The 24,527-nt window shown below is 38.1% G+C and overlaps 1 protein-coding gene across 1 annotated transcript in view; it reads left to right on the top strand.

The window, feature by feature from the left end:
• Window positions 1-24,527, top strand: part of MOCOS (molybdenum cofactor sulfurase) — a 224,782-nt gene that overhangs the window by 4,228 nt on the left and 196,027 nt on the right. Inside the window, exons 2-3 of the mRNA XM_063326280.1 lie at window positions 21,138-21,227; window positions 23,810-23,876. Coding sequence (XP_063182350.1) covers window positions 21,138-21,227; window positions 23,810-23,876 — 157 coding nt within the window. The remainder of the gene's footprint in view (window positions 1-21,137; window positions 21,228-23,809; window positions 23,877-24,527) is intronic.

The following is a 24,527-nucleotide window of genomic DNA, read 5'->3' as shown; positions in this document are numbered from 1 at the left end:
TTTTCCTTTTCCTTTTCCTTTTCCTTTTCCTTTTCCTTTTCCTTTTCCTTTTCCTTTTCCTTTTCCTTTTCCTTTTTTCTTTTTCTTTTTCTCTTTTTCTCTTTTTTCTTTGTCCTTTTCTTTTTCTCTTTTTCTGGCTTTTTTTTTTTGTCTTTTTGTTTTTTTCTTTTCCTTTTCCTTTTCTAAATATTTGGAGTAATTTTTATATCCTAAAATAATAGGTGGGTTGTTTGTTTTTGTTTTTTTACATCTCCAGAGTTTTTTTGTTTTAGTTTGGTTTGGTTTGAAGACCATTCCTTTTGATCTGGTAGCCGTCTTCTATTCCTGCTTGTGCTTATATTACTTTCTGTTGATTTCCTAATTATTAATAATTTTTACCTGTGGATGAATCTGTTCTTTTTAATCGCTTTTTTATTTTTCCTGGTGAAGACATAGTGACTGTGTATGTTCAGCAAAACCTTTTATAGTTAGCTTCCTTGCGCAATGTTGTTCTTTGAGCAAGTCAGCAGTATGCAAGTCTTACCATGCTGTTTAAAAACTAGTTTTATAATGAGGGATATGTTTATTTTGATTCATTGTTATCTAAGGTCTGTGCTGAACCAGAAGCAAGGCCTCTGCCATTTTATGGTCAGATGCAATACTTAATTGTGAGTTCCCTGAAGCCCAACCACCCGTTGCTGGCTGGAATTAAGCTCAGCAGCTACAGTCCTGGGAGACATTTCATCTCCCAGAAAGGTAAAAGTATTTCACCCATGTGCTGACAATGGCATACATTAATCTTAATCCAGCATTTACCTCTCCTGTCCAAAGGTGGCAAAAGCAGCGTGTAGGGGAAGGATGAGGCTGCATTTGTTGTCTCATTTGGGAGATCCTGGGTAGCTAGAAGAACTGCTAATTGTGCTGGAGAATGTCTCACTGAGTTATCTCATCTCTAGCTCATCCTGAACAGAGAAGAAATCTTCTGAACCTCTCATTTTGGTGTCTAAAGCTGAGAGCTCCTCTTCCTACCACTGTGCAATGCTTGTTTCCTCTCTCCTTAGTGGCTGAGAGATCTCTGTCTGGTAACCTGCTCCTGTCCTGTGTAGCCCCTCTGTCACAACGTGATTTGATTTTGTGAAACACGTTGGTTTTTTTATTTGGGGGGAAAAGAAAGCAAAAGAAACTATATTTATTGAAGCAGGCTGCTGGTGGACACTTTGAAATGCTAGTTGTCTGGGAAGATGCATTTAGTGGCTGGAGAAGGTATTATAAAAAGAAGCTGTGGTATGAGAAGTGTAACTGCACAACTACGTGACGGTTGTTTTGTAAAAAACATATATGCTCATGTAAAGCCTTAATGCTTCCTGTTGATTTCAAGTCAGCAGTAGCTGTCTAAATAAGCTGTTATCTAAAGGATTGATATCAAAGAGGAACATAAAGTGGATTTAGTACCAATAACAGCAACTGTGGTTAGTTTCAGATGTTTTCTTCTGCCTACATAAAAGTAACAGGTACTATTAAGGGAATTTCTTACCTTGCATTTCAGGGTTCAGAAGGCTATCGGTGGCCTGCTCTGTGCAGGACTGATCTTTCAATTGATCACCCAGAGCTGGGTGATCTTTTGCTCTTTGTGATGGACATAGCTCTTCGTGAAGAGTAGTCAGTGATATTGTCATTGTAATATTTCAGCACTGGATAAAGTTTTAGTTACTTAAAATTTAGTTAGAGGAAAAAATTCCCTCAAAGAAACAGGTAATGTCTTCTCTTTCTGAATTGTATTAGTCAGAGTAATACGTATAATTCTGTTTTAACTTCAGATTTGGTGTTGTAATACCCATATAAAGATGTTCACCGCACCATAATCGCCTATGCTACATAGTACAAGACATTTAAAACTCTGTCTGGAACACAGAAATGTCGAGCAAAAAAGCAAAGTACCAAACCCTATAAACCTGATACAGTTGACAGGAATTTTCAGGTGTATTTTAGAAATAAATAGTCAATCATTTGGGACTAGATTCTTTACAACAGCAAATAATCATATATAGACATTAGATTTTTTTAAATCAACATGTAGAGATTAAAAAAAATAATAGATTTGGAAAGATACTTTATGGGACTCCAATATGCTTCAGGGTATCAGTCACCCATTTAAAAAAATTGCAGTTTTAATTAAAAGATACATTATCTCTAAAATTAATATCTGTACAAGATGTATATTAGTGTATGAGAGCATTAAAACAGGCAAATATTTTATTTAGAAAAGCACAAGATGCTTTCTTATCTCTTACTCAAAAATTGGAAATGTACCAAAATCTTGTTCCTACAGAATCCCACAGGTGCTGCATCCTTCCTTCCGTTGCCTTTGCTTCCTCTTGGATTCTCCTGTTTGTCCTCCTCCATCGTTATGAGATTGCTGTATGTGGATGTGTATTGATTTCTTCCCAGCATATTTCTGTATATTTCCGTATAATGTTTTATGTGATTTTTTTTTTGTTTTGTTTGTTTGTTTGTTGTTTGTTTTATATATGAAATGTAAGGTGATTAATTAAAGAGTGTATGTAAAGTTTCAGACAGATAAAATCTGCTGCTAGTGTCCCTGCACTTGTACTGGAATTTCCCCTGCAAAATGAGAACCTGGCACATGAAGATCTTGAAATTTCCATTATGTGTTACAGTAGCAATTCCCATATCTGAGCTGCTCACCAGAATTCAAGGGTACTCCCAGTCTAAGGACGAAAAGCCAAACAGAGAAGTGAGAGGTCAGTTTTTGCTGATCAGCTTGATTCATTGCATACGTGGTATCGGAGAGATGCTGCAGAGATGTTGCTTGGGTGTGGAAAGACTGTCATTGAATTCAGGAAGACCATACTGCAGAGTGCTGCATAGTAAAAAGCACTGATATGAGAGGCTGATAAATGGGTAGACAGCACAATATATTTGCAGTGCAGGAGGCTAGTGGGATGCTTAACTCAGAGATGGTATTTAGGAATTAGGATGCTGAGCTCTCAAATGTCTCAGGCTTTTCATAATAGGTTATCGTGGCCCAAGCCACAGGAATATTCAATGCAGGTGTTTTCCTTTATGTGACACTAAAATACTTGAGAGGTGTTTTCTGGTTTGTTTGTTTGTTTTGTTTTGTTTTGTTTTTATGTTACTTTATTTTTATACCTCACTGAATTCAGAAACTTAAAAACAGAACTACAAAAAATTATTCTTATGAATAGGTCAACTCGGGGTCGGCATAATTTTTTTTTTACCATCCTAAGTTAATAATGCTGATAGCGTTACCATGTCTGCACAAAAACAATTTGGATCACAGACTGGTTCCTATCACATTTGTTAGGAGACAGAGATGCAGTTTCTGGAGGTATTGTGGAAAAGGTGGTGTCAAGAACTGCAGGTGCGGGAAGTGGATGTCAGAGTTATGGAGAAACAGGGGTATAGTAGGGCAGGGAGGCATAAAGACAGGCCACAAAGCAGTAAAAAGTCAGACTTCTTTAGTTTCATTGTTAATGAGGCAAGTCGTTACTCTCCTGGCAGTATTCTTGGCAGCCCAGATAGATCCAGTGATGCTCTTTGCCCCTTCACCTTCTGTCCTGCCGTAGAGAAGCGATGGTCTGCGCGGTGCCTGCGATGGGGATGCGACCCCAGGCAGGCAGCTGTTGTCACAGTGTCATGCAGGAAAGTGTTAAGTTGCTTTTTTTCTGGAATGTGAAATACACGTATAAAATTGGAAGGCAGGTCTTTGGGCATGAAATCTTTTTCTCCCCGATATTTTATTTCCCCCATCTTGCTTTCAGGATTATACCGACTAACTCCTCCTTTCCTTTAGGAGCCAGGGGAAGATGACTATTGCAAGAGAAGTTAAAAAGATATAGTTTCTGTGCTCGTTCAGATTAGTCCCTGGTGCAACAGTAAAATGCCTCTAAAAGAAATCTAAGAACATGACCGGACAGGATTTTTGTCATTTACCGTCTTCTTAAACGAGAGAGATATCCAAGGATGTGGTCTTTCAGTGACACAGTTATCTGGGAAAGGATGATTACACTACTAAGCTTACTTCTTCTGGCAATATGCAGAATAATGTCCTACATTAAAATTTGGAAAGACGACAGGAAGCTCATTTGAACAAATATTCATTAATTAAATTAAGGTTGTGTGAATTAATTTCATTAATGCACAATTAAACACCAGACATCACTGTTCGTACCCCTTTGCAAACTTATGAACAGGTCAGGTAAAGTTACAGAGTCATCAGAAAGTTTGTCCTGTAATTTCTTCATGAGGAAGAAATCGAGGCCCAGGATTTTCCACATTTTTGTGTTCATGCCACACGGTGCATTAAAGTTGCCATAATTCAGTAATTTCAAACTGATGATATCAGTAGCGAGTACAGACATATATTGCCGTTCTTTAAAAAAAGGACTTTTTATTGCTGTTGAGTAAAATACAGCGTTCATCTGCTGTGCCATTCATTTTCCAAGTAATTTACTAAGGAATGTAACTTTTTAAGTAACTTATGAAACATGTCATGGGAGTCATATTTTTGTTATTTATGTATTTGCCTATAATTTCTTTCAGTGTAAACAATAAGAATTGTCACAAAGCAAAATCCTACTCAGCTGCTCTGTCAGTATGCAACTTTTTAAAAATCTGGCATCATCATTGATTCATCCCACGCTAGGAAAATATTTGTTACAGATTTAATCTTTTTAGGAGTGTGTAAACCCAGTGAGCAGAATGGGAGACTCTTCTTAACACCCTGCCTTATCTCAGTGGTGATGGGCAATTTGCTTTGATAACGCATGTTGCCTTCTCATGAGATTGGATAAAAGCAGATAAAACCAAGATAAAACCAAGAACTCCCTACCTGATGGTCTGAATGGAGTAAAATTAAAGACTGCATGAGAAAGGAGCCTTTGCCAAGATGCAGACATGATACTTTCCCCCAAGCACTTAAAATCGCTAATATTGCGTAGCTGGGAAGCTGACTGAATTGACGTTCAGGCAAAACTGTATGCAGATTATTGCACTCCATTGTTTCTGGATCACAGAGTTTCTGTTCACAAACAAATGAAACATTTGATTAATGAATAACAGCTTTTAAATGCACTCCCTTAAGAATGCGAACGTCTGACAAGTAACGTATCGTGGAAGGTGGTCATGAAGTGTAGCAGTATGATAATAATCATCTTCTTATCACCTTAGCATAGATGTTTAGCGACAGATACAATGCTGCTGAGATAGCCTAATGACTGGTTTCCCATCTAAAAAGCTGGTAATTTAATACTAATACAAGTGAAGAAAAACACATGCCATTTAAATTTATTAGAAGTGTATTGGAAGACGTAAGAAATAAACTAAAAACCATGTAAGATATGTTTTGTGTAAGTGGACATTATATGCAAGAGACATTAAAAATGCAAAAATAACCTTTACAGGATGGCTGCAAAGGTGTATTTTGAAGATAGAATAAGGAAATAAAAAGAACAATACATCTGAACGGTACCGCAGCTGACTTTCCTTGTTTCCTGGGACAGAGCAGCCCCTGGGAGTGAGACTCAAAAATTTCTTTCCATTCTGTTGTTTACAACTATTTCTGATTTGACTGAGGCATATGCCCATGCCAATTTTTTTCCATTAATGAAATTAAGCCCCATTTTAAGGATTAACTGTCCAGTTAATGTTTGATTAGTGAACTGGCTTAGTATTTCTCCAAGCTCACCAAGAGCAGAAATATAGAAGGAAAAAATTTGACAAGTTGGATTTTTTCGGTTCATAACAACAGTTTAGGATTTGATCCTGTGAAATATTTTCCTCGAGAAGGGTGTTCATGAGTGGTAATTCCCACTTCAGTTGCATTCGTGAAAGCTTCTCAATGTCTCTAAAATACTCAGAAGAGGATGGGTGTGAGTAAGGAGGAAAGGAGACAGATGTCTGGGGACAAAAAGGAAGCTTCTTTAATATTCCTTTTCATACCACAAAAAGCCATTTCACTAGTAACTTTCATAGGTCATTATCAAGTTTAGTTTTAAACTTTCTGTCTTCTATTTCTTTAGAGGCCTAGTTTTTTTTGGTTGGAAAATAGAATTTAAAGTGATCTTTGGGTGATAAACTACAGCTTGGATAGAAATCAGACTTCTGGGAGTGAGGAAGGAAGTAATGATGATTTTTTTAGGAGCTGCCTTATGTTCAGGCTGGGTGCAGCTCATCTGCAGAGCGCAGGAAGTATCACTGCACTGCAGGGCTGTGGAACCGGGACTGTCTTTTAGTGTGCAATGCCATGGCCTTGGCTTCATCCGACCAGCTAGGAGAGATTCGGGGACAGAAGATGAAGGCTTCCTGTGCCGCTATGGGAAACCTTTGTTGGAAGGGACCTTTGGAGATCATGTAGTCCAACCCCCATGCCAGAGCAGGGTCCCCTAGAGCAGGCTGGACAGGAACACATCCAGGGGGTTTTGAATATCTCTGGAGAAGGAGACTCCTCAATCTCTCTGGGCAGCCGGTTCCAGTGTTCTGTCACTCTCAAAGTAAAGAAGCTTTTCCTCATGTTGAGATGGAACTTCCTGTGTTCCAGTTTGTGTCCAGTTTGTTTCTCCCTTTCATAATTCACTGTCTTGGTTATCCTTAGAAGCCTGTAACAGTATGAGGTTGAGTACTTTGTGAACGATGAAAAAGTGTAAATCCAAGTGAGTTACACTGAATTTTTTTTTACCAAGTTTCCTTTCCATCTGGTGTTTTTCAAGGGTTGGGAGAAATCTTCCTCTCCCTGCCGCCCAAATGTCAAATTTAAAAACACCTGCTTTCGTTGGAATATTTATATTCTGATTACCTCTAATGAAAGGCAAAGCCAGCTTTTTAGCTTACGGGAGCTGAAGCTAATCATTAAAAAAAAATAACGAAAACCTCTGTTCCTTTAAATGTGTGGACTGTTCCAGAGTTCACAGAGTGTGATGCTTGTTTGGAGGCAATAGGTTGATTCTCTGAGTTTTGCATCACTGAGCGTGACAGTTCCTGAGAGATTAAATAGCTGTTACCATCAGAACTTTAATCAGTTTTTCTTCCATTTCTGCAAGTACAGAGAAGGATAGGTGTACTTGTAAAGTGTCGTGAGGATTACACTGCAACGCTTCCTGGGTAAACTTCAGTGCCACTGAAGTGGGGGGAACAGTACCAAATAATCTCATGACAGCTGTCGTGTTTCCAAAAGTGCCTGATCATATCTTCAAATCTGAATGCTAGATACCTTGTGGCTACACCCAACGTCTACTATCAGTCAGTTCTTCTGCTTCCTTCCTTGCTCATAGTAGAAATGTGATTACCTACTGAACTGATCAAACAGCAGTTAATTTACAATAATCTCCTTCAGGTTTTGTATTTCAATGCTAGATGTAAAACTATTCATAATGAGCGGGTATTAGGAAGTTACAGGGAAAACCTGCCTTTGGCTGGTTCTAACCTCTTCAAAGGCCTCCTGAGATACGTGCTTATAGAACTTATTGTGGCTTTAGAAATGATTAAGTTCTTAAATTAGTTGTACTGAAAGGGCATGAGAATTTTTCAAATGAGTAATTTATAATTTAGTTACAAAGAGCTTCTGGAAATTAGAGGGGACAGTGGAAGGGAGGTCTCTTGTTTTTTTCCTTTAGGATGACAGATAAATTTTTATACTTTTTTTTAATAATCTATCTACCTGAATTGTGGTCTTTCTAGTCACTCTGCATCTCCATTTTTTAGCCTGTAGATTGAATTTCCCCGAAGTTTGAGAACAGAAATAGCTGAATCCAGAGGAGAAACCTTACTGTTTAGGCTCTTAATGTAAATGAGCTATGGACAATGTTGTGTGCATTGAGTCTGCTTCACTGCACTATGTATGCCTTGTGGAATGACACAGGAGAAAACAGCAGTCTAGTCTAATGTAGTCTGCTGGATATAGGTTTATTTGGGGTTCCCAGCTTGTAGACAGGAGTATGATAGGAGAAAAAATAAAATGCTAGAGAAAAAGTCATACAAGCAAGTACCTATTCCTGTCAAAACTGATTGCGTCTTATTGTCTCTCCATTGAACAGTCTTTACAATGGGTATATGTAAAAATATAAATATAAATAAATATACATAAATGGATGTATATATTTAAATCCAGGAATTTTAGTCTCAATATGGTGAGAACACTAAGCACCCAACAGTCACCTCCCTTAGCAGAAAGAAAAGTGTTTCAAATTGGGAGGGAGGAAGGGTGAAAAACAGAATGAGGTGGGCCTGGAGAAAAGTTTGCACTTCATGCCTTTCTTATATCTCTCTGTCAGCACAAGTTGGGGAAGGGAAACCCGTACTTTGCTTCTGTAGGAAAAAATAAATAAAAACAATCTGTGTACACTATGCAATAACTGATCTCGTGAGGTTCATGCTATCACTTTATCCTGACTTTCTGTGGAGATAAAGTACCAGATATCTGGTATTTATACAAAACATTGAGGACAGCTCGCTGTCCATCTGGAAACAAACTTCGTCAAAGTAGTTACCTCACATGAAACCTGCATGATGTTCTATGCAGCTAATTGCCTGGGTTCATTCTAGGTTGACTATTGGGGAGCCATTAATTGTGGTGATTGTGGTGGTGACTGCATGTCATAATCATTCCCATTCTGGAATTTATGGTAAAAATTTGGAGAGCAGTTTTTAGAACTAAATGCATCTGGAATGAAACACATAGAAACAATTGTTGTATGCATTGGTTAGATGCATTATTTGAGTTACCATTGTGTCAGAATATTTTGACCAAGATTTTTTTTCCCCTTAATTGTTTGAATTTTGGATGCTCTAATTTGAAAGGTGGTGGGGCAGATTGAGAGATCTGACTAAACCAGATGTACAATGGATGTGATCTTACAGTTCTTTGAAAATCACATCCTTCTTGAGGTAACTGTAACTGAAGACACAAGTGTTGGCACCCTAACATACTCATTTTAAAATTTAAGTTTTTATTTCAACATTTGATTTTGGGCTTCCTTTGCTTAGAGTTATCATCTTTTTCCTTACATTTTCCAACCCCCTGACCCATACCTTGGCCTTCCCATGCTCCACTGGGAGCCTTTGCTAACTATTTTAGAAGGTGTTTTGATATCTTTAGAAGGTATTTTTGATGGTTTCATTTTCACATCTCCTGCGTGATCCTTTTGGTGAAGAACGTTCTTGCAGTTTTGCTAAAAATAAACAGGAATTGCAAATGAATTTCATCTTAATGACAAATAAGTAGCTTTAAAATGCAAATGACAAGAACCAAACATACTATTGTTGCCTTTAACATACCTGCTTTGGGGGAATATGGTAATATGCCTGCAAGCAGAATTGCAACAAAAAGTAGACATTTTCAGGATATAATAAGAGCTTATTACAGAAAGTCAATAGTATTCTGTCATGTTACTTCTAGTTATAGTATTGCGCTAGCAAGTCTGAGGAAGTATTTGAAAATTAACAGCACAGAAAGTATCTCTGAAATATTAGCAAATTACTATTACTTTTCCATTTATGATAATACTGTTCATTATTAATTTGATCATTCATTGTCATAAATAATGTTCACCTCAGTTAAAATTCCTCTCCATCCTCGCTTCATGTTACAGAATCAATTCCTGACTTTCTTAACTTGTATAGCTCTCAAATTGCCACCTCACATTTTCCCAGGAAGGAATGGGTGTGTTCAGCAACCTCATATAAAGAAGGACCAGGCTTTAGCATGGGTAGGGAACCCCATCAACTCCAGCACTTCAGTGTGTTTCTGATAGATACGGAGAGTCCAGATATGAAATTGGTACTCACATTCAGGATCCAATCCCTTAGTACTGGAGGCAGAGTATGCTACATGTGTTTTTATCTAGATAGTATTTTCCAGTATCTTGTGTCATAAACTAAGTAAAATACGTTGCATGAATGTTGTGTCTGGTCTTGTCATTTATTCAAATATGGCAAGACTATGCATCTTGTGGGAGAAGACCTTGATTTTTAAGTGCATAATGTTTTCTCAGCTGCCTCAAGGCAAAACGCAATAGCTGGTGTCGTGGCAGAATTGTGATTTTAAGCTCGGAGTTCAGATACTAGTGAAACTGTGGAATATTTGTTTTTCCATGCATCATCTTTTATTCATTCTCAATGGTAGTCTAGTGTTAATGAGGCCATTTGTATTTAGTACTTCGAATATATTATGCTGAAATTATAATTCTTTTTCATTTCTAATGCTGTTAGTATTGAAAGAAGCCCTTTAATTGAGAGAAATTATACCATGATTTAGTGAAGTGCAGTAAGATATTCTTTAGGTGTATAGTTATAAAATTGGGATAAAGTTGTAATTGCTTTATTGCTGGATCGGTTAAAAAAAAAGAAGAGCAACTGCGAAACTCATTTTTCTAGGCAAAAGTATCCACTGGAGTGTTGTTACCATCATGAAATTCTGTATATTTGTATCAGTAGTGTCAGTCTATTACTGGGTTCAAGATGCTTAGATATTTGTATTCTCTTAGTGAGTACTAGCACAAATTGGGTTAACTTCACAAGTGCCCCAGATCCTACTTTTATGTTAACACAGAGCACCCCAATAAACGATGTTACAAAGGAGAAGAGTGATTGACTCAATGGACTTGCATTGAGCTGAGCAGCATTAGAAGTCAGTCCCCTCTACTGAAATTCTCTAGTGAATGCAAATTTATTCAAGTTAGAAGTGTCCCTAACTCTCCTCAAAGATATCCACCAGTAATTGTGGGTAAGGTAGGTATTTTAGATACCTTTGTTTTGGTCTGTCTTATTTTGGGGGGAGGGAAAGGATGCTTAACGTGAAGTATCTTCTCTTTCTTTAAGAAAAGAAGTCCTGACAAAGAAAACCAACTTCGGTACGTTACCAAAAGTTGTTATTCTTTTTGTTGAGTGTTGATGCTGTTCTGTAGACCTTAATTTTGGTTAAGTGACACTGAGAGCAGGTGTGATGACTTCTAGGTTATTTGTTTGCCAAAAATATCGAAATGTACAGTTAGAGAAGCAGTAGAGAAGAGAAGATGGAAAAGAGCTGTAAGGGAAGAAAGTCTCCAGATTCACATCTGCTTTTCCTTATGTTCTGCTACAAGAAGCAATATGAAAACACTAATTATCCTCTTAAGGGGATATTTATGTACACATATTCATATACCCATCTCAGTACTGCACAGACAGGCATATTTGTGCATATTTGTAAATAAAGGTGCATAAAATGTGCTTAGGAGGAGCAATCACCTGGATGTCTTGAATACACTTCTGGAGCAGTTCCTTGTTTGATGTAACTGGTATGTCATTTTGAGATTCTGTTGCTGTTGCCTGTATTGTAGCCCTCCTACACCTTTTGTTGATGGATTATTTAAAATGTTGCACTTTTTTAATTGAAACCTGGACTTCCAGAGAGAGCATGCATACCCCAGAGACTGAGGATGTCCTGTAGATGCCATGTGATGAGACAGCAATATGAGCAGCCCAGCATGTTGTATTCAAGAAAGGACAACTTCACTTGTTTCAAAGGTCGTTTAAGCTTCTGTGCGGATCATAATCCAGCTCTTTAACTTGGCCTGGTACCAAAAAGGTAATCAGTGCCGTATGTTTAGGAAGTGCTGATTATAGCGTATTTGTTAATGGTTTAACTCATACAGAGTTCAGCAGAGCCTCCCAATTACTTCAAAGGCTCTGAATCAGACCTTGATGCATGTTCTTATGTTTGAGTGGAGCCTGCTTTTCTTACCAAAGGTGAGGTCTCTGTGAACTGAAGGCAAAGTTCTGCTCTGGTTATTCATTGTAGTACAGCTGGAAACAATCAGGCTTCACTTGGGCTCCTTTTTACTCACTGAACTTTGTAAAAACCTTTTTTTGTCCCATTGCAGCCCTTCAGAGTACAGAGAACCTGACCTTTGAAATGATGATGACTGTACCCAATGCAATGTAATGTCTCTGGAAGAGCCCCAAACTTCTCCTTCTACACAGCTGTATGGCAGTAACCAGCAGTGGATTTTTGCTGTCCAAAGTTAAAGTAGTGACCAAACCTCCAAAAGCTGTGTCAGATGGTAACAGTCCTTTAGAAAGAGGGACATAACCTATGTGCTTGTGTCAACAGCTCAAGTGATTTTTAGTTTTCTTTTAGTAACTAGTAACTTGTAGCATGCTGGATGTCAGTGAATTTAAAAACATAGACTATCTAGAAGCTGCATACTGTTATTCCCATTAAAAGCAGGCCAGTGTTAGGTAGGATTTCTCTCGCATACTGCTGCATTCAGACCTAGTCATTATGAAGCTGGTATTTTGTTAATTTTGTCAGAAATAGTTAAAAATACTCTGCAGTTGTCATACTGTTTCAGAATTAAAAATAGTGGTTTACTATAATATTATTTTTTGATAAATGTACTTTTTTATTCCTAGCATATTCCTGAAAACAGTTGTTGAAAACTTTGAATCCGTGCTTGGGAAGACCCCTAATAAATGGAAAATAAGCTGTAGAAATTAAGTTAATCCAAATATAACAAGGTATTAACAGAACATTTATGGCAATATATAATTACATTCCTATTAAATTATTGACAGAAAGGTGTTTGTGTCTGTTAGATATTTATTTTTTTGAGCAGGAAAAATCTTGTTTTCCAATTAGATGATGCTTTTTGTACTGAAGTATTACATTGTTTGTGGAGGTATTAGGCAATTGCAGTCATTCCTGAAAAAATTTACAAAATAATTCTCATTTCAGAAAATAAGAAATTTATTTAATGAGTGGTATTATTGATGTCTGTATATCTAATGCAGTCTGTGAACTTCAGTAAAGGTAAAGCAATTGAGCATAATCTTATCATTTAGATTGGTTTGTTTATAGTTGTATAAGTTTCACGTGAGGTAGCAGCTCCGATCAAATTGCTATAAAGTAAAAGTTAAACTGGCTTGCTCTGTGGAGAATCGGTGCCAAAAATGGAAAAATGTTTAGCTGATACATAGTTTTTCATGCATACTTCCTATCTCCCTAATAAAATCTCAGTATTTCTGTGTCTTATTAAAATGAAATTCTCAGCATACATATATCAAATCTTAAGTACTTACTCAGAAGTCATACCGAAACTCCTATACTTAACGTTTTTCCGCACTGTAGAAAGCACACTGAAAAATTGTTGCTGTCTCCTGTTTGTGGTTTCATTCTACGTTGGTGACTGATTACCGGTGAAAAGATGATACAGGACATTTTGGTCAAGCATTATACATGGGCTTTTCAAGCATTAAACCTCTCCCCAGTTTAATACTGCTATTTTTTCTGACTATTAGAACAATTAGGAGTCTAAACCAGCTAAGGAGTAACAGTTAGGAGTTTAAGCCAAGACATAGTGATGCATTGGTCTGAGATGGTATTTTTCCAGTAAAGTTAGGGAAAATTACTCTAGCTTTTCCGAAATTCTGAGATCTTTTTCTGGAATGTGCATTCTGCCCTCCCCCCCGCCACCCACCCCCGCCCCCATGCTCTCTGACCCTTTATATCCTTGAGAAAAAGCACTTTCAGCCAGTGGACTGGAATGGGTTGTCAGGTTTATCATGGATTAGAAATAAAGGATGGTGGCATTTTTAGCCAGATCAGGTGGAGGGGTGCTACTGGTTTGTCAAGGGAGAAATACGTGTTGAAGTCGAGTGGGTGAAGATAGGTATTAAAGCAAAAAGATTCTGACATGGGAAATATGAGAATACACTGACTGTGAAAAAACATAGTCTAGAGGTTAAGATGTAGTTTCTTGCTGGGGGATGTGATTCTGAAACACTGTTCTGGTTTGAGTTTGGTTGGTAAGTGTAGTCACCCATTGTGGCAAAGGACTACTCACAGTGAGCTAGGAGATTCGTCTCAGACCTCTTGTCTTACGAGAGTGGGATTCTGGCCAATGGTCCTCACTTTCTTCATTTCACAGTCTTTGAATTTGCATACAGTTCCTCTTGGTAACATGGTTATTTGGGTTTATGTGTTTGTCTCTGAAAGATAGTCCTAATTTATGCTGAAGGGAAATTTATGTTTCTCTTACGCTTATATTCCTGAAGTTGATCCTTACTATCTGTTCCCAGCAACAGATTGGTTGCTGGATGGGATAAATAAATTGAAGGCTGTAACTGTCTGTGGGGAACCTCATGTGAAGAACTTCCACTGGAGCATAACTTTATTACTGGTTTGCAGTAGCACCCTCTTCTCTTGCTGGAAAAGCCAGCAGAGGGAGGTACGGTTGCGTTTGCCAAAGGAGGCATTACACATCGTCTTGTCATAGAGAAGAAATGCCAGCTGGGAAGTACCCCTGTAGGGCCTCGACACTCAGGATAGCCGATTTTTGCTGTCTGTCATTCACTGTTCATTGCATATACCAGTTTTCACGCAGGTGTTTAATTATTGCTGTGGTTGCATGTTCAACTCAAGGCTCTAGCTCCCAGAAGCTCACAGTAGTTTGAGTATTTCTGTGTAACGAAGTGAGTTTTAAGAGAAAAGGGAGAAGAAAAGGGTTACTTTTGTTTTTCTGTTATTTTTGAACTTAGTTTGTCTTCTCCTAGTGTTTTTGGAAACCCATAAAATAATTTAAAAGGCATTCTTCTATATGTCACTGCACATTTCATTTGATATATTTTGCAGGGAATATTTAGAGTCACTAATTTGTCCTAGATTTAATATGAATCCAATTAATTCAGGTCACAGAGCAAGAAATAGAACTGACTAGAAAAGTCAGTTTCAAACATTATCTTGACATGTTGTTGTAAGCCTGTGGCTGTTTTATGGGAAGAATGGGAAGAAAAGTAGAGCAGGAGAATGCTACTAGAATGTTTAGCTAATGACCGCTATTATAAACGATTGTTATTAAGATTCCTTAAATATTGCATCTTACCATGGTGTTTTCATCTCCAGTGGAAATTCTGAATGCCTCTTTCCTACACAAAAGTGAATGTTTCTGTGAAAATTTCAGCAAAATCAACAGAAGCATTTTCCAGTAATAGAAGAACAGTGAATATGTTCTCTTTCAACTCTACTTTCATTTGATCAATTGCATCAGAGAGAAAGAAAAAAAAAGAGACTGAAAGATGGTAGTATATTCGCAAGGGAGGTGTGAAAGCTGGTTTTGACTTGGGTGAGATACAGTTTTTTGAAGACTTGCATACATATGAATCACTTGTGATTTATATTTCATCCAAAGACAACGAGACAGTCAGCTGCAGTATGTTACTTGCATGTAGCTGAGGTACCTCTGATTCGTGCCCGCAACTAAGGCCTCAGCTCTTCTGGAGCGCAACCCGTTAAAGGTGTCTGTGGAAACAAGATCACTGAGACTGCAGTCGATATTTAATCACACCCTAGTGAGCAAAAAGTGAGCACTGGATAAAGCTGTGTCTTGCAGGTAGACCACATGGACGAAGGTGGGTGCTGATTGTTCCCTTTACTGCGTTCTCATTTAGCACAGGAGCTGGCAAATGATGAAATTTGACGGCATGTAATATTTTTGTTTTCTGCAGCTGTGAGAGATAAATTTCATAGGGTTGGACGTGACTTCTTAATAAATGTGAAATCCTTGCTTTCTTAGCGCTCACATAGACCTCAATACTAGCAAGCTGTAAACTATAAACTACAGGTAGGGGCTTATGTTCTTATAATAGTGACAGTGTTTACTGGAACAACCCCAGCCACCTAAATAGCTTTGGAGGAGTCGGTATGGCCCCTGCTGAGGAGTACAGCAAGCAAAGAGGTGTATGGTATTGACTGTAAACTGTTTTCATGTTCTGTCTGCTTTGCTGTAGGTAATAATGCACTGAGAGCAAATAATGCAAGCCAATAGCACGTGGAAAAAAATAATGGGAACTTATTACGGATAAATGTAATTGCACATTTCATGCTTTGCTTTTTGTAATCAGTCTGTCAAGTCAAACACTAAAATACATTAATTAAACACCAGTTTCCCATAGAACTCAGTAGGTTGTTCGCCGCCCTTAAAATATTGATACCATTATCCAGGTTGCTCACAGTCCAGTGTGGATCAGCATTTGGCAGTCGCGTTGAGCTGTGATTACTTGAATTGATGAACTCAGTGGACTGGCAGTGGAAAGCAGAACATGCCCCATGGCTGCGGGCTGCCTGCTGCGTTACTTCACTGGGCCCGTAGCAATTAAGTCAAATCACGCTGAGGAGCAGTGTCTCCTTTAACTGCGTAGTAACTGTTCAGGCTTTGGGCATCTATGGCCTTGTCCATCAAGCACTATGCTTTTGTGGTCTTTTGAAGAGCTCCTTGGCGCTAAGCAAGGGAAACAAAACATTACCTTGTCTAGCAGAGCAGGAGCGCTCAGGCGAGAGACACGTTGTTATTCAGAAAACATACTCTGGTTTTGATAGCTTTTGTCAAAATCGATGCTGAAGAGGAAATGAAGGTAAAAATAAAAATATTTTCTAAATACTTAATCCAGAAAATGTCCAGCAAAAGCAAATCTCAAGCCACATTAGTAGTAGGATTTTTTTTCTTTTGTATTGCTTTTAATGTACTTCATTAATGATTTTGCAGAACCAGGATCTTTACCTGTCTATACAGTGTGTGGACATATCATGCCCTGTATCATCATGAGATTTCAAGCACTTTTATAAAGGTTATATGTATCACATAGTTAAATCTACTTTCGACATTTAATTTAGGAGCATCCCTGGGGGGAGTTAAATTCTTACGCAGTCAATGGAAAGAGGGAGCTGCCTCTAAGGCTCTGATTTAGGTGACTAAAATAACCTGAGGTACATGACGTGATACTACCTGTTAAAACCGTGCTATGTCCAAATGATATCCCACTTGTCTACAACCTCTGTAGAGCCCTCTCTTCCCTATTTTGTCACTTGTTTGTTCCAGTTTTCTCTTGCTTTTGTTTTGTGTATGAAAATCTCTCATATTTATCTTTTGACAGATAATGCTTTATTTTGCCTTCAGCTTGTTTTCATATAATCTGTTTCATACTGGTTTTGTTAATATTGCTGTACTTAAGATATATACTGTCTCCCCAGGGCGTTGGCTGTATCTGCTTTCCAAGTAATATTGTGTATATAATCCCACTGAATTCCAATTATATCCGCCAATCAAAATTCATGAATCTGTACAGTTGCTGCCTTCTAACTACACATTTCATTCTTCATTATGAAACTTTTGGCAATGTAACTGGCAGCCTGTAATCAGCTGGAGTGCAGGAATTTTGAAGTGTCGGGACTGTGAGAAATAATCTGTGAAGCTACAGCACAAATCGTCTTGTTTTGGTGACTGTGGTAGAATCACAGGATGGCAAAAAGCTAAGGAGGTGGACATGGGGCAGCCACATGCAGTGTAGGTAAATTGGTTACTTTTGGAGGTGATACTCAGTCAAAGTTCAGAGATGTATAGCACCAAGAACAATTTCAGAGATTAAAAGAGCAGATTGCATAACACCAAAGTAGTAATAATTTAGGCAGATAGGAGCCGGGTGACCAGACATGGGTTTACAGGTGGAATGTCAAAGAGGAGAAAGCTTGCTCTCCATGTGCCAGCAGGCCACTGTAGGGAGTGCATCCATGGTCTCTCTGTCCTCCTCTCCCTCTAGACCACCCTCTGGGTGATAGGTGTATACATAGCTAGTAATTACTAAAAGATTTCATAAAGACATAACCTCCTTATTCTACTTGCAGTTCATCATGTGATGTCTTTAACTTTCTTCAAAGTTAGGCAGAATCACCTTTTAGGAAAGCGTTGTTTTGTCAGAAGCAGGTATTTTGGCTCAAAAGGGTTCATCTGGATAGTTTCCTTTTGCCTTGTGTGTTTTTCAGGCAGCCTGACTATGCATTGTCCAGTGTTCTCCACTGCTCTTAAACTCTAATTTGAAAATGCTCCAAATTTAATTATCGTTATCTTTTTTAATTTAAAAGATAGGAATGCTCTGTTAAACTGAATGGTCCTCTAGTGTTTCTGAGGCTGTACGTGCATGTGCACTCACGAAGTTTTACAAAGAGCAGAGGCAGGCACGCAGAGATGCTTTATCAAGAGGTGAGCTGTAGCACAGAAGGAGCACAGAGAGCTGGGCTGGGGCTTTCTTCAGAGGGACAGACTGGCCCATGTTGGTTCCCAAAGAGTTCCTCATGTAAAATTAATCTGCAAGAATATTAGCATGTGAATATTAAAGCTTATGAACCGATATTCTTGCTGAATAACTTTCCATAACTAATGCCGACACATTGAATGGTTTTCGATACTCCTATAAAAAAACCTGCTTCTGAAATGTGATTTTATCAAATAGTTGGTATATTACTAGATCAATGAAGTCAGTTACACATTCCAACATAATGGTATGTAAATTAAACTAAAGTTAATTTTACATTTTCCTCAAGCAATGAGACTACATCCTGATAGATATTGCATTTTAATTTTCTTTTGGTTGATCACATATATTTTCTTTCTCCTGTTACTTTCCATACACAATATAATTTCGTAGTGCTGACAGCCTATATGCTAAATACCACAGTGAAACAGAGGGAACTATATTATTCTGTATATACTGACAAATCTCTTTGGTTAATGTGTGTTCACTAAAGTTAAAATAGCAAATATTGTTAAACCAGGGGAAAAGCACAATGAAAGTTATTCATATTCTTTTCTTTGCCAGTGTTATGCATGTGCCACTTTTGGTTTTTTCTTTCCTCTAAAAATATAGTTTTATTGAAATAAGACAGGAAGAAAAAAACCTACAGCATAAAAGAGCAATAGCAGTAAAGATATTTGTTTCAGTGCAGTTTCAAATGATGAGAGAGCCTATTTCTTTTTTGGGGCAGCAAAGAGAGTATTAAATGCTGTTCTCTCTTTTCAGTTAAACAGCAGCATTAAAGATAAAATAAAAGTTTAAGAATTAATAATTTGTCCTTCCTTAGCCAAATGTCCTCCCACATTTTCAAAGTAATATACAGAGAGGAGGAATTTTAAAAAAATGACCAGCTGGTTTTTTTACCTCCATTTCACAGAACTGCAATATTGTACTTCATAATTAGCTACATTATGAATCAAATTGGAAAAACCACTTAGGGAGCCTTTACTTAGAGACCTTGTAGTCCACATAGCCTCGCAGGAGCATCAGTCGGGACGGAAAGTGCTCATCCGCTGTCGGTGGATGGTTTGTGTTTGAGGAGCCTCAGCCAGTTGCCTGGTTTTTGCTTATTATCACTTTGGTGCTGTCAACCTCCTTAGGGCTGGAAGAATCCAAAACTGGCAGCTCTCTGCCCCCAGAGGAGCATCACTGGGCTGTTTGAGGTGCCTGTAAGAGCTAATGAGCCAAATGGCATCTCTGTGTGGGGCTTTGTTGAGAGAGAGCTTTGGCCGGGATGGTTGCCTCCAGGATGCCAGTCCTTTCTCCCCTGTTTCTGTCTCAGGGTTGCCTCTTCCCTTTCTCAACTCTAGGGCTGCCTTTCCCAGCTGTCCCAGCTGTACCCAGTGACCGTGGGTTATTTATCGCCATGACCGCTGCCATCGAGCTGGGCACTGATGGTGGTGGTTGTGGCTGTTCCTCCCCTCTTTGGCTCCACCTCAGAGCAGAGGCATCTGGTGCCGAGCTGCGGGCTCTGGTCTCAGGCCGTGCTGGAGGGACAGCTGCCATCCTCTTGCTGGTGTCCCCTTTCTGGTGTCCACTTGCTGGCCAAGGCCTTGCCGCTCTGCTGGGCAGGGGCTGGTGTTCTCTCTCCATGATGCGGCATCCCTCTTGCCCTCCAAACCTGGCTTGTGTTTCAGGGGTTAACCAAACAGCTGTCAGAAATTGAGCCGGACAGACCCCATATGCATTTTGACCCCCATATGCTTGTATGTGCCGCTTCTTACTGCTTGGGAGAAACTTTCTAGGATCAAAAAAAACCCCCAAAAGTAAAAACCTGAAAAATCTGTACATCTAATAGATCAATCAATTTTTTCCCACCCTTCTCCCCTCAAATCACCTCAAAACAGTTTTCCTTGACTAACCCATCATTAGAAATTCTGATTTTGCTAGGCACTGCATGCGGGGAAACCTTAAGGCAGGGGAGGGCTTTTCTCTTTCAAAAATAAGAGAAGTGATGGGTATCCAGATTGGTTTTATCATTAGCACTGCCTCACATCTTTACCTACCGAGTCATTGCTACAGCAACACAATATATAATTATACATATTTTCAAGTGTCAGGGCTTCTCATTTAAAGCTTAACTCAGTTTTAAATCCCTGTGGAAAGGGAAGGCCTTTAAAATACTTAATAAATTCTAATCTTAATCATATTCATCATTATTAAAATTGGAAATAGGTTGAAATACTTAAGGTAAGTGAAATGAAAAAACTAATAAAGGGCATGAAACACACTGGAGAAATGGAAGAATAATTGCTAAAGATTAAGAAAATTAAAATGGCAAAACATGAAAAAGCCTTTGTTTCCAATAAGCTTTTATTTAAAAGTTTTGCAATAGCTTAATAATATAAAAGGAGATTTTAAAAATGAATTTAATGTTAAGTGCAGCTGAGTGGTAAGAAATATTTAGATACATTAAAACTTAAACTCATCCTGTGTTTGGGCTTCAAGCGTGATTTAGGCCGTGTCCGTTCTTGAGGGAGTTGTTTCATCTGTCAGCAAGGAGACAACACTACTAGTGTTGTTGCTATTATTAATAATTATTAGTATTGTGGTGGTAGTAGTAGTTTTCATAATAAATAGTGTCTAGGAGTAACAAGGTACTGTGGCTGAAGACACAAGCTTGCTCAGTCTTGTACAGGCAGATTTTTCTCTTCCAAAGAACGTGTGATCCAAATATGAAAGGAAGGACCTCTTAAAATATTTTGATTTTAATTAAAAATTATAAAAATGCAATCAAAATGTTGGCCTTCTATTGTATCCTCCTCTTTTTTTTTCTGCTAGAGAAGGAAAGATGCCTTGCTGTGAATATCGCCTGATTATTGGAACATATTTGAGAAGTGTTTTTTGAGAGCTGTAGAGACCTCTGAGTCAGAGAGACATCATACCCCAAGAAGTTCAGGGAAATTGACTTTTTGTGTGGTGTACTGCACTAGGGGTGTTTGAGTGGTGCATTTCACAATGTAGTCTGTGGGAGATAAATATTTAAGAAATTGAATCTAGTAATTTTATTTTTATTTTAGGGATTACTTACCTTGACCATGCGGGTTCAGCTCTTTTCCCAGAGAGTCTGCTTAAAGCTTTTACTGATGACCTCAGAAACAACGTTTATGGTAAGTGCAAAACAGGGTTCCCATTAGTCTTCTCAAGTTTCCATCTAAATAGATCAAAACTGTGCCTCTTGAGTTGTCGGAAGAGTGCTCCTGTGGGTTTTTTAATACTGCTATAGAGTAGTTGGAAGATCAGTGGTTTTACAAAGGAGTCATAGTCCCTTTGTGCCACCCCCAGGCACTATGCTGGGGATAAACAAATATGATGTAGCTCTGAGCACTGTTCCGTCTTTTTTTTCCCCCACATAAAATGCAAAACCAATTTCTTATGCAAGGACCAGAATCCAGAACCAACTCCCTTCTCAGTGAGAGTCATCACAGGGAGCTTATACTGTGGCTCAGTATAAGCATTTTATTTAGAAAAAAGCTTAGCTCAAAGATCCCAAGTGAATTTAGACAGGGCATAGGTGCTATACCTCTCCCAGACTATTAGACTTAGGTGCATACTCAGAGAAAAAGGATGTGTATTGACAAAGCAATCTTGCACATAAGAATGTGAGTAAAAATATCTACAGAATTGTGCAATATCTGGGTGGAGTTTTAGCTATTGCAGCTGTGGACATGGGCACTTCAGCACCACCTACAAGCACTTTATCCCCAGATCCTCTACTTAAACATCTCTTTTGAACACTATTGTCTAGATGAGAACCACATACTGAATGTGCTTTTATACAAAGGCAGCAGCATCCATTGTTTAGGAGACATTGTTACTGTGTGAGACAATTTACATTGGAGTGATTCATGCTCAACCAGAAAAAAAATACACTGTCCAGTATTATCTATATATGCTGTCAGTACTCTCACAGAACTGATAAAAATTTCTTATTGTGTGTTACTATCTGTGGCTTATGTGTCCTTTTTACTAGTTTTGTGTCTGTCTTGTGCTCCCAGATACATAGAGCAAAGTGATTCCTCACTTGGGAACTAGGTACCACTGCTTTAAAAGAAAACTGTGTTCACTCAAGCACCGACACACTTGTGCTTATCACCTGGGCGAGCCACTTGAGAGTTCTGGGTAGTTTTCATTTTCATGTGCCATTGTAGTGTCACTTCCCCCTCGTTTTTTTTTCCTGAATGCTGTCAAGGCCAGGATCCAGAGCGTGGATTTAAGTTCCACAATGAAATAGATGTTGTTCTTGATAGGGATAGGGTTTTTTTCCGTTGTAACAAGATACGTTGATTTGGTTACATTCAAAATCTCCTATTCAGCTGCCTGTCAGTGATATTAAAATTAATGTTCTGTCACTACAGCCATTGTAAAGAGAAATGTATGCACTCTGATCTTAGTTATTTCAAACAACATTGGGCTCAACCCTTATAATAATTACCATCTGTGGCAGGAAAAAATTAAATTTGTGAATCAATTGAGTGCTTGTGAATAGAAATAGTAGTGCTGCCAGTTTGGAGCAGATTTGCATAGTACCTATAATGCTATGGGAGAACAAATTGTATCTTTTTAATACTGCTTTCATCTAAAATGATAACGAGAGCTCTAGTATGGTCAAATCTCTTTTTTTTTTTTAGTTACATCTCTGATACTCTGAGTGAAGTGACTGTTGTAGAAAATGAGTTCATTTAACAGACACAGATGTGAGTGAAGGGGGAGTTTGACTTGCAGTTTGGCTTCTTGGTGATAATCCACAGGCCCAAAGAACTGCAGTTTAGCTGTTGCATGTGTAAATGAGGGAAAGGAATGTAAGTAAGAGAGATTCTCACTTCTAAATTGAGAATATTTGAATTGGAAATTACAGAAATGCAACACCAGAGATGAAAAGTCTAGGTATTAGATTTTGGGTTTTGAGCTCTAAATTTATTATTCTTTTTAACGTCTTCACTCAATAAATTTCAGCAGGGTGATTTTGAAATTTTAAAAATAGAGTAGCTAATATTGTATCCTACTGCAAAAACTGTATTAAATATAGCAGTTTTTATCTTGTTCTTTTTCCAAACTATTTAGGCATGTTCTTTAAGCATTTACTAATAGGAAAGTGTGCTGTGCCTGTGTGGATATTGATGTAATCTTTTTTGCTTAAGAAGATAAATTCATGCCCTTCTTATGTGCTGTCTTAATTGTTAATACATGCCTATGCTGAGCTGTGCCAAGGTGGCTACTAATTTTGCACTATAATTTATATTTTCATGAGCTACTTGAATTTCAGAGAGTTAAAAAAAAAACAGAGTTAGTCCTGGTGTCCAGTCATCAATGTCTGTTACCTCCAGGTGCTGTCTCTTCTAAAATGCTTCTTAGCTAGTGCACAAATACATTTATGAATGTGCATTCTATCTGTAGTTTTTCCTAGTACATTTGTGCATAGGCAGTTGCATTTTCTTTTTAAGGGAACTGTCTAAGTATTAGTAAGAGATCCAGCTGAAGTTTCAAGGTCTGTCGTAATTGCTTTCTTCTGTTATACGTCCCTTCTCTTGACTAACTGCTGTAAGGAGCTTCAGGGCATTGCTGTGAAGTATACGTTAAATCTTTCTTTGTCATCTTTTCAGGCTAGCTTGGTATAATACTTTCATAAAAGAAAAAATTAATAGCAAAATTGTGATTAATGATTAACTTCTCTATCTCTGTTGTCTCCTAGGCAACCCTCATAGTCAGAATATCAGCAGCAAGCTGACATATGACACAATCGAGCATGTCCGATACAGGTAGAGTTATCTTTCTTTCAGATTTTGTATGCTGCACTTCATAGTTTTCATTTTGATTAGGTCTGTGCTGTTTTGATGACTTTGATGTGATGTCATTTTCTGAGGATCATCTGTCACATCTAAAGAAAACACCTCAGTTTTAAACCACAAGATACTTGGACAGTCAAGTGTTGGACAAAGTCAGTCCTTTTTCTCCCAGATGCCCCAATTCTCAAAGTTCTGTAGTTAAATTAGTGCTGTAATATAAGTCTACAGTTTTAATTAAGATATAGAAGTTGAAATCTCAAAAGCGATTATGAGTAAGATGGTATGCTAAGATAGAAAGGTGGAACTAAGCACAAGGACACAGTTAAAATACAGATTAAATTAAACAGGGCGTAATGGCTTGTGAGAATTTATAAAAACCTTATGGGAATGTGTACACTGTTTTACAGCAGGTACTTACTTCTGTTGGAGTAATAAAATACCTTTTAAAGTAGTTTTAGTGTAATTTTTAAGAGCAAAAAGAAAAGGTAAAATTGAGCGTTCAGGCTTCTGGATATGGGCCAGAAAGTGAACTTAATCTCTAAATAAGGTATCCCCCTGAAAGTTCAGGATAGTGTGTGCTGAAAGTACACTTCTCACCATTAGTTTACACCATGAAGGAATATA

The sequence above is a fragment of the Chroicocephalus ridibundus genome, chromosome 2 (genome assembly GCF_963924245.1).
Source record: "Chroicocephalus ridibundus chromosome 2, bChrRid1.1, whole genome shotgun sequence".
In the NCBI taxonomy this organism is placed as follows: domain Eukaryota; kingdom Metazoa; phylum Chordata; class Aves; order Charadriiformes; family Laridae; genus Chroicocephalus; species Chroicocephalus ridibundus.
The sequence above is the reverse complement of the archived record's forward strand: the minus strand, read 5'-3'. Positions and strand labels throughout refer to the sequence as shown.